The sequence below is a fragment of the Penaeus japonicus genome, unplaced genomic scaffold (genome assembly GCF_977035675.1).
Source record: "Penaeus japonicus unplaced genomic scaffold, GWHDUDI00000001_assembly GWHDUDI00000023, whole genome shotgun sequence".
Taxonomy (NCBI): Eukaryota; Metazoa; Arthropoda; class Malacostraca; order Decapoda; family Penaeidae; genus Penaeus; species Penaeus japonicus.
The window spans coordinates 22,682,705-22,692,704 of record NW_028234425.1 but is presented as its reverse complement, the minus strand read 5'-3'; the positions used below and the strand labels follow the sequence as shown (position 1 = coordinate 22,692,704).

The 10,000-nt window shown below is 36.5% G+C and overlaps 1 protein-coding gene across 1 annotated transcript in view; it reads right to left on the bottom strand.

Annotated features, from left to right (window-relative positions):
• Nucleotides 1-10,000, bottom strand: part of LOC122258800 (uncharacterized) — a 22,688-nt gene that overhangs the window by 3,833 nt on the left and 8,855 nt on the right. Inside the window, exons 7-12 of the mRNA XM_086550489.1 lie at nt 5,025-5,114; nt 4,793-4,896; nt 4,544-4,663; nt 4,331-4,434; nt 951-1,081; nt 1-658 (exon numbers count right to left, since the gene is read on the bottom strand). The exon at nt 1-658 is cut by the window's left edge and continues 470 nt beyond it. Coding sequence (XP_086406615.1) covers nt 1-658; nt 951-1,081; nt 4,331-4,434; nt 4,544-4,663; nt 4,793-4,896; nt 5,025-5,114 — 1,207 coding nt within the window. The remainder of the gene's footprint in view (nt 659-950; nt 1,082-4,330; nt 4,435-4,543; nt 4,664-4,792; nt 4,897-5,024; nt 5,115-10,000) is intronic.

Sequence of the window (10,000 nt, the reverse complement as noted above, 5' to 3'; positions counted from 1 at the left end):
CCAGTTCCACCTGCCTCTTGTTCTCCACTTTCACAATTTCCATCATCTTCAGTTCCATCTGCCTCTTGTTCTCCACTTTCACAATTTCCATCATCTTCAGTTCCATCTGCCTCTTGTTCTCCACTTTGATCATGCTCTTCATCTTCAGTTACACATTCTGCTGATACTTCATCATCACCTTCATAATCATCAGGTTCAATAACTTTTACCTGATATTCCTTAAAATCTTCTCCACATACATGGCCAGCCTCTTTCTTCTCCATGCTTCTTTCCAGATGCCCTTGAACATCAGCATTCCTTTCTTCATTCTCACAACCTATTACTTCCTCTTCATTTCCCTCATGTCCATATTCCTTTAAATTCTCATTTTTACCAAATTTATGATCCATTTCACTGTCAACACCCTTCCTTTCTAGATTTCTAGATTTCTCATTTGCCTTGTGTGCACTAACTTGATTCTCAGTTTTAATTGAATCTCCCTTTATATTCTCATTCTCATTTGAGCTTATATATTCTTCTAGGTCAACATTTTCACTCTGATTTTTGTATTTCCTTTTCATATATTCATCTTCATCTATGACAAGTTTATATTCCTTCTCAATACAGTATGTGGGGTCTCTGGCACCAACATCTCTCTTCATTTTCTTATTCATGTTATCTGTCAAAAAAAAAAAAAAAAACATACAATAAAATATTTCACCATAAATTTACTTTTTTTACTTTTTTTCAGAGAGAGAGAGAGAGAGAGAGAGAGAGAGAGAGAGAGAGAGAGAGAGAGAGAGAGAGAGAGAGAGAGAGAGAGAGAGAGAGAGAGAGAGAGAGAGAGAGAGAGAGAGAGAGAGAGAGAGAGAGAGAGAGAGAGAGAGAGAGAGAGAGAGAGAGAGAGAGAGAGAGAGAGAGAGAGAGAGAGAGATTAACTTCTAGTTATCTAAGCTTTGAAAAAAACTCACCTGCTGATTTACACTCCTTTGACAAAGAATCTTCAGTTGAAGTATTTTTTAATCGTCTCTTCTGATGCATTTTATTTTTTGTTTCATTTCTTGCATTGAAGTCCTCTTTGAATACTATCTTCCCCTTAAACCTATATAAAAATGAAAGATAAAAATTAAGGTTATTTTATCTATATGTACTGTAAGTAATTTGCATTATAGGAGCTGATTGTTTCCGACTCAAGTCAAAAATTCAAAAAAAAAAAATAATAATCCTTCATTTTTTCCAAGACTACAAAAATTACGTCGGGGAATCTGACAGAAGGATTACTGTATTTTTCTGTCCATAAAGGTTTGGCAAGTAAAAGTTGCCTGAGTGAAATTTTATATAGGTGAGGCTGCTTGATATGTCTTATCTAGGCAACGGAAAACAAAGCAAGCCACTCACTCACTTAGTCCCTACTACCCTTTCCTCCTCACTCACACTAACCTGGGGAAACCAGCTTGATCCTAAAACTATAAAACAAGAGTGTAAACATTTCATGAAGGGAGAGAGATACCTCCACCAGACTATCAGTCTTTCATCCATCAAATTCCTCTTTCTTTGTCCTAGAGTTGATGCAAAACCCTGGGATAACTACTATAATAGGAAGGAGGGGAACAAGAAAAAAACAAGGTTGCAGATATACTGAAGGAGTATCTGTGGGACTATTTCACATCTAAGGGCTGGGGAGCAACTCATGTGATTGCCCAAACGAGTCATCATCATTGCAAAGGAGAGAATGAACTCAAAAGTCAATCAAGTACAGCTAACGGTGCCACCATTATCTGTGGAGACCAGCATCAATACAGGTACTTTCAGTAGTCGGCTAAGTAGAAATGTTTAACATTACACACACACACACACACACACACACACACACACACACACACACACACACACACACACACACACACACACACACACACACACACACACACACACACACACACACACACACACACACACACACACACACACACACACACACACACACACACATACACATATATATATACAGTGTAGTAGTACAGATTTTATATATAAGTTTGTGTGTATGTATGTATGTGTGTTTGTGTGTTTGCGTGCTTGCATGTTTGCATGTGTGCATGTACGTGTTTGTGCGTGTATTTGCGTGTGCGTGTTTTTGCGTGTGCATGTTTCTGTGTGTCTGTGTGTGTCTGTGTGTGTGCGTGTGTGTGTGTATGAGTGTATGTGCGTGTGTGTGTTTGTGTGTGTGTGCAAGTTTGTGTATATTTGTGTGTTTGCATGTGTGCACATTTATGTTTGTGCGTGTGAGTGTGTGCATGCGTGCGTGCGTGTGTACATGTTTTTGCGTGTGCATGTTTCTGCGTGTCTGTGTGCGTGCCTGTTTGTTTATGTTTGTGTGTTTGTGTGTGTGCATGTGTGCGCTTTTGTGCATGTTTGTGCATGGGAGTGGGAGTGTGAATGTGAGTAAAAGTGAGTGTTAGTGTGCGTGTGTGCATGTGTGTGCGTAGAAGTGGGTGTGGGCATGGGCATGAGGGTGTGCATGTGTGTGCGTAGGAGAGGGTGTGGGCATGGGCATGAGGGTGTGCATGTGCGTGTGCGTGATGTGTGTACAGTATATGTGTTCAGTTCAGTTCAGTTCAGACAGATTTGCGAAGACGTCGCTTCGCCCGGGCTATATGCACAAGGCGGCCCGGCCTCTGCCAGCTATGAGTGCTGACTCATCTTATCTAATCTTATCTGATCATCATCGCTGAATTCAATTCAGCTCAGTTCAGAGAGATTTTGTGAAGACGTCGCTTCGCCCGGGTTGTGTGGATAGGGTAGCCCGGTCTCTATTGGCTATAAGTGCTGACTCATCTGATCATCATAACTGAACTTTTACCGTGGCGATCGGATAACCTGTAGGCGCTCCAGTTGCCAGGGGGCAAGTGACAGGCATACCCATCTAACCAGCCCGGCGGCTGTCGTCTCTGGGCCCTGCCTGAGGAAGCGAGTGTGCTCGCATTCCATCAGGTAGTGCTCTAATTTGGCGTCCGGTGCACCACAATGCTCACAGCGTCGCTCATCTTGCCCAATAGTGGGGATGATTTGCCACGCACAAGGGTAGCCTATTCTCAATCTGTGCAGACTGACTTCAGCACACCTTGATATTCTAGGAGAGATTATCAGCTACTCATAACCTGTGGCGTCAGAGTACCAGCTGGCTGAGAGGGAGGTTCTCGCTTCCTCTCTATGTCACTGCAGGGCACTGACCTGCCCTGCAACCATCGTTTTACACCTTAGCAGTTCCCGGCTAGGATGCACCACAAGATCACTCAAGGGTTTCTTCTTGCCTTCCTCCGCTAACCTGTCAGCTACGTCATTCCCTTCAATACCAACATGGCTTGGGATCCAGTTGATGATGATGAGTCTTCCCTGATCCAGGATATATATATATGTGTGTGTATATACATATATATATATATATATATATATATATATATATATATATATATATATATATATATATATATATATATATATATATGTATGTATGTATATAAGTATATATGTGCATATGGACATATGTATTTATGTATATGTATATATATACTTATATATTTATACTTATTCATATACATATATATATATATATATATATATATATGTATATGTATATATATATATTTATATTTATATTTATATTATATGTATATATATGTATATGTATATGTATATGTATATGTATATATATAAATATAAATATATATATATATATATATATATATATATATATATATATATATATATATATATATATATATATATATATATATATATATATATGTATATATATATATATATATATATATATATTATATATATGTATATGTATATGTATATGTATATATATATATATATATATACATATATGTGTATATGTGTATATATATATATATATATATACACACCCACATATATATATATGTATATATATATATATATATATATATATATATATATATATATATATATGTGTGTGTGTGTGTGTGTGTGTGTGTAAATAAACAAATATATATATAAATAAATAAATAAATATAAATATATATATACATATATATATATATAAATATATATATATATATATATATATATATATATATATATATATATATATATATATATATATATATATATATGCTTCCTTAGTTGTCAGACACAACAAACTATGAAAAGTTGTATATCTTTCTGATATAGCATTTTTGAGAATGCTCAATGAAAATAAGAAACATATTCAAATGAGTTACTAATGTAAGAATGGATCTCTTTAAAACTGTATTTGCATCAGAAATTACCCATAGTACACAGAGTTTATATATGCACAACCTACCTAGAAGCAAAGTTGTAATTCCTTCTTCGACTATGAATATCCATCATAAGGGCAGATTGAGCCTCATTTACAGCTGCTTCTAATGCTGGGTCTATCACTGACCCCTGTGAACCAAAATAATGCAAAGTATAATTGAAATTATACTGAAATAACTTAATTGAAATTATAAGAACTAATGTCAACTTTTAATAGTTTAAAAAACATACAACTAACCCTGCAATCTCTAGATGCAAAGGTTCTAGCAGTGTGCCTCATTTTGAAAGGAGTTATACGATTCAAGGTAACCCATGCTCGAGTCACTGGGTCCCCAAAGAATGTAACATGGACATACTCCTGGAAAAGACAGTCAATTGCAATACTAAAATAAAATCTGAAATCAATTTTCTGGCATTTTATCATTGTCTTTCACAAAATGATAAATTGGCAATATCATAAGTTCACACTCAACTTCAATCAACTTACAGGATGACTTTTCTTTGGCTTTACCCACAAAAAGCACCTGTAATCAGGATCTATGTCAACAATAGCTGGCCACCAAGGGGTACAAGGCACTTGAGCCCAAACCACTGTAAGTATTCAAAAATAAATTATGCATCTAAAAAATAATCAAAACTCCAATTCAGAAGCCTAATATTCATTCATTTCACTTTCATTTACTTATATAGAAAAAAAAAAAAACATACAAAGAGCTTACCTGAACCAAGGATAAATCTACTGTATAAGTAAAACTCATCTGTATCCCCCCAATCCTCTTCTGGAATGCTACATCTGTTATGTAAGAGATCTGAAATAATTGAAAAACAAATACCTCTATTTTTTCTCCATTTTCTTGTATCTAATCATCATAGTAGAAACATTGCAATTGAAAATGTAGCTGTAAAATTAATTAATCTAATCTACAAAAGCTATGACCATCAAGCAAACTCTTAACATTTAAAAATCTGGCCATGAAAATATTACCCAAGTATAAATCAATTTACTTTTTACCTCTCTATGTACCTAAGTTATTCAATATTGTAAAAAATTTCCCCTTCAATGTAATTATAAGGGTAAGCTGTAATAAATATTATTCACAAATTCAAGCTGCAGCTCTTACTCTCTTGTCAGGATATATGTTTTTTACTCTTTACCCAAAAGTAAATTCTTATACTTCCAAACTTTTCATTACTATTTTTAATGAAAAAGATCGGTTTTAGGCTCTCTCAAACTAAGTCAGCCTGGGGCAAATTGTAATAAAACAAAATATTCCACCTTAGCAAGCATTTACTAAATGCTATTATTTAAATTTCTTTATAATTATTCTATCTATTTTTCAAATTTTGGCAATTCTACAGAAATTGCAAATGTTATATTCAGTGAAAGTCACTTGGAAGTATTTTCAAAATCTCAAATCTATATGTATGTGTTTATATAATCTTATAATTTCCTTTCTGCTATGGCACAGACCTATTTCATTTACTTTAATAGATATATCTAACAATAAGGTTTTCTCTTTCAAATAACTTGAAAACTTAGATTAATGTTAATGATATTTTACAATATTCTTAGTAAATTTTGCTAATTGTTGTTATTGTTATTGTTGTTGTTGTTGTTATTGTTATCGTTGCTATTATTGTTGTTATTACTGTTATTGTTCTTACAGTTGCTGTAGCTGCTGTTGTTATTATTATAGCTGTTGTTGTTTTTGTTATTGTTATTGTTGTTATTATTACCATTGTTTTTATTATTGTTATTGTTGTTGCTGATCTTCTCCATCTCCATCTCCATCTCCATCTCCATCTCCATCTCCATCTCCATCTCCATCTCCATCTCCATCTCCATCTCCATCTCCATCTCCATCTCCATCTCCATCTCCTCTTTCTCTTTCTCTTTCTCTTTCTCTTTCTCTTTCTCTTTCTCTTTCTCTTTCTCTTTCTCTTTCTCTTTCTCTTTCTCCTTCTCTTTCTCTTTCTCTTTTTTTTCTTTTTCTTTTTTTTTTCCTTTTCCTTTTCCTTTTCCTTTTCCTTTTCCTTTTCCTTTTCCTTTTCCTTTTCCTTTTCCTTTTCCTTTTCCTTTTCCTTTTCCTTTTCCTTTTCCTTTTCCTTTTCCTTTTCCTTTTCCTTTTCCTTTTCTTTCTCTTTCTCTTTCTCTTTCTCTTTCTCCTTCTTCTCCTTCTCCTTCTCCTCCTTCTTTTTCTTTCTTTTTTCTTCTTCTTCTTCTTCTTCTTCTTCTTCTTCTTCTTCTTCTTCTTCTTCTTCTTCTTCTTCTCCTTCTTCTCCTTCTCCTTCTCCTTCTCCTCCTTCTCCTTCTCCTTCTCCTTCTCCTTCTCCTTCATCTTCTCCTTCTCCTTCTCCTTCTCCTTCTCCTTCTCCTTCTCCTTCTCCTTCTCCTTCTCCTTCTCCTTCATCTTCTCCTTCTCCTCCTTCATCTTCTCCTTCTCCTCCTTCATCTTCTCCTTCTCCTCCTTCATCTTCTCCTTCTCCTCCTTCATCTTCTCCTTCTCCTCCTTCATCTTCTCCTTCTCCTCCTTCATCTTCTCCTTCTCCTCCTTCATCTTCTCCTTCTCCTCCTTCATCTTCTCCTTCTCCTCCTTCATCTTCTCCTTCTCCTCCTTCATCTTCTCCTTCTCCTCCTTCATCTTCTCCTTCTCCTCCTTCATCTTCTCCTTCTCCTCCTTCATCTTCTCCTTCTCCTCCTTCATCTTCTCCTTCTCCTCCTTCATCTTCTCCTTCTCCTCCTTCATCTTCTCCTTCTCCTCCTTCATCTTCTCCTTCTCCTCCTTCATCTTCTCCTTCTCCTCCTTCATCTTCTCCTTCTCCTCCTTCATCTTCTCCTTCTCCTCCTTCATCTTCTCCTTCTCCTCCTTCATCTTCTCCTTCTCCTCCTTCATCTTCTCCTTCTCCTCCTTCATCTTCTCCTTCTCCTCCTTCATCTTCTCCTTCTCCTCCTTCATCTTCTCCTTCTCCTCCTTCATCTTCTCCTTCTCCTCCTTCATCTTCTCCTTCTCCTTCTCCTTCTCCTCCTTCTCCTTCTCCTTCTCCTCCTTCATCTTCTCCTTCTCCTCCTTCATCTTCTCCTTCTCCTCCTTCATCTTCTCCTTCTCCTCCTTCATCTTCTCCTTCTCCTCCTTCATCTTCTCCTTCTCCTCCTTCATCTTCTCCTTCTCCTCCTTCATCTTCTCCTTCTCCTCCTTCATCTTCTCCTTCTCCTCCTTCATCTTCTCCTTCTCCTCCTTCATCTTCTCCTTCTCCTCCTTCATCTTCTCCTTCTCCTCCTTCATCTTCTCCTTCTCCTCCTTCATCTTCTCCTTCTCCTCCTTCATCTTCTCCTTCTCCTCCTTCATCTTCTCCTTCTCCTCCTTCATCTTCTCCTTCTCCTCCTTCATCTTCTCCTTCTCCTCCTTCATCTTCTCCTTCTCCTCCTTCATCTTCTCCTTCTCTTCCTTCATCTTCTCCTTCATCTTCTTCTCTTCCTCCTCCTCCTTCTCTTCTCTTCCTTCTTCTTCTCCTTCTTCTCTTCCTCCTCCTCCTTCTCTTCTCCTTCATCTTCTCCTTCTCCTCCTTCATCTTCTCCTTCTCCTCCTCCATCTTCTCCTTCTCCTCCTTCATCTTCTCCTTCTCCTCCTTCATCTTCTCCTTCTCCTCCTTCATCTTCTCCTTCTCCTTCTCCTTCTCCTTCTCCTTCTCCTTCTCCTTCTCCTTCTCCTTCTCCTTCTCCTTCTCCTTCTCCTTCTCCTTCTCCTTCTCCTTCTCCTTCTCCTTCTCCTTCTCCTTCTCCTTCTCCTTCTCCTTCTCCTTCTCCTTCTCCTGAAATTTACTAAGGATGTAAGTTTTACCCATAAAGATGAGAATGGTCTTATTTGCTAGTGCTTGCAGGTGCCATCTTTTTCAATTGCAGATTTATTGCTATGTTTCACCTACTAGCAAAAAGCAATGTATTTTTGAAGAAAATAAACACACTCCCTTCTTCATCAGTCAAAAATTATGTTCTGGGTGGCATCAAAAAAATATATATATATGTTTAACAAGATATTTGTATATCAAGTTTACATGTTTATGTCATTTTCATTTGTGAGCTGAATTGAATTTCCACTATTTTTCAATGACATCTATACTTAAGGATTTGGTTCAGTAGGCAAAGTGTTATAAAACATATAAAATTGTATCTTTTCTAAACCTTGTGGCTAATTTTCAAGATGTACAACAGATGGCAAAGCAACATTATTTCCTTTCTGCTCAGCAATGCTAACATTTTGTTTGCTGTATTGGTTTTTCAAACATTTGAAACTATTCTACTATCAACATCCGGCCAGAAAAGTACCATCATACTTTGTATGTCTAATCAGAGTGAAGAAAATGAGAAATCAGATCACTACTGCCACATATATTCATAACTTCTATCCCCCCCTTTCCAATAATGTGATCAGCTCCTCACAATGATCTTGTTCTCACTCCTGTGATTGAATATCTATCCTATTTCATCCTGAGTTTTTTTTCACTGAATGGTTCATTATAGTAAACATCGTACTAGGCTGTCAACATCGGGCAGATGATTCAATAGGTATCGTGTCAATATTGCTAGATGCCATTTCTAGCCATCAGCAAACCATCAAGTATATTGTCTGGTCATTATCAGATAGATGAGTAAAATGGACCCTCCGCCAAAATTGGGCCGAACCATTGCTAAACATCACTTAACATCTGCTGCTGGTAGCCAGTCAACATTAGTTTGACATCAGAGTGCTAGATGGGATATGCATCAAACTGCCTGATATTGGTGTGTAATAATTAAGCAGAGCATGTACAGAACATGCTTACAAAAAACTTGACTGTGGCATCCCACTTGTTTGTTTACTCATTTGTCCTAGTTACCAAGATGCAGCATAAATAACATAGATGTTACCAGCAGACAAAAGTATCTGACAGTATGGTACCTCATGTTTGCATCAGATTCACAACACTAAGACAACCAAAATTAAAACTCAAGACTCTTGTAAGACTTTTCACATGAAGTTATCCAACAATCACACCCTCCCAGGGTTTGGTTAAAGTTAATGGATATAACATTTGCATGACACAAGCGATTATGTATTGCAATCATAGTGACCAGGACAGATTTGAGATATGTAATGACCTTTTAATTTTTAGAAATTAAAAATCCTAATTTCTTTAAAGTCCTAATGCAAACTTTAAATAAAAAAATAAACTTAATTATAATCTAGAATCCTAGTCTCCTTAAAAGTCCAACAGACAAATAAAAATATGTGCATACTCTTCCATGTGTGATTTCAATATCAATTGCAAGGATATGTAACTAATAATGATTAATTTAGCATCACTTGCTTTCCATAATATTTACATATTTTCTTATTTTCTGTGTATAGAAGAGGCAAAAGAGCTAGATACTAAAGTAAACTAAGCATCTTTATTTGAGATACTTGTATTAATTTCCTGAGGTTCCCCTTATCATCTAGTAGTTAAACCAATAAAATGAGTTATATCATTCAACCCATATCATTTAACCCATTGTGTCATGACACACACAACAGCTCTACTTAGGCCTAAAAGACAGGAGTCAATGTGTACATGACGCAACATCGGAAGCTGCTCACAGTTGAAATCCACTCAAAGTCATAAAGTATTATGATCACAATGGCACTGGTTTCAGAGCTACAGCTTTCCAAACTCTTGT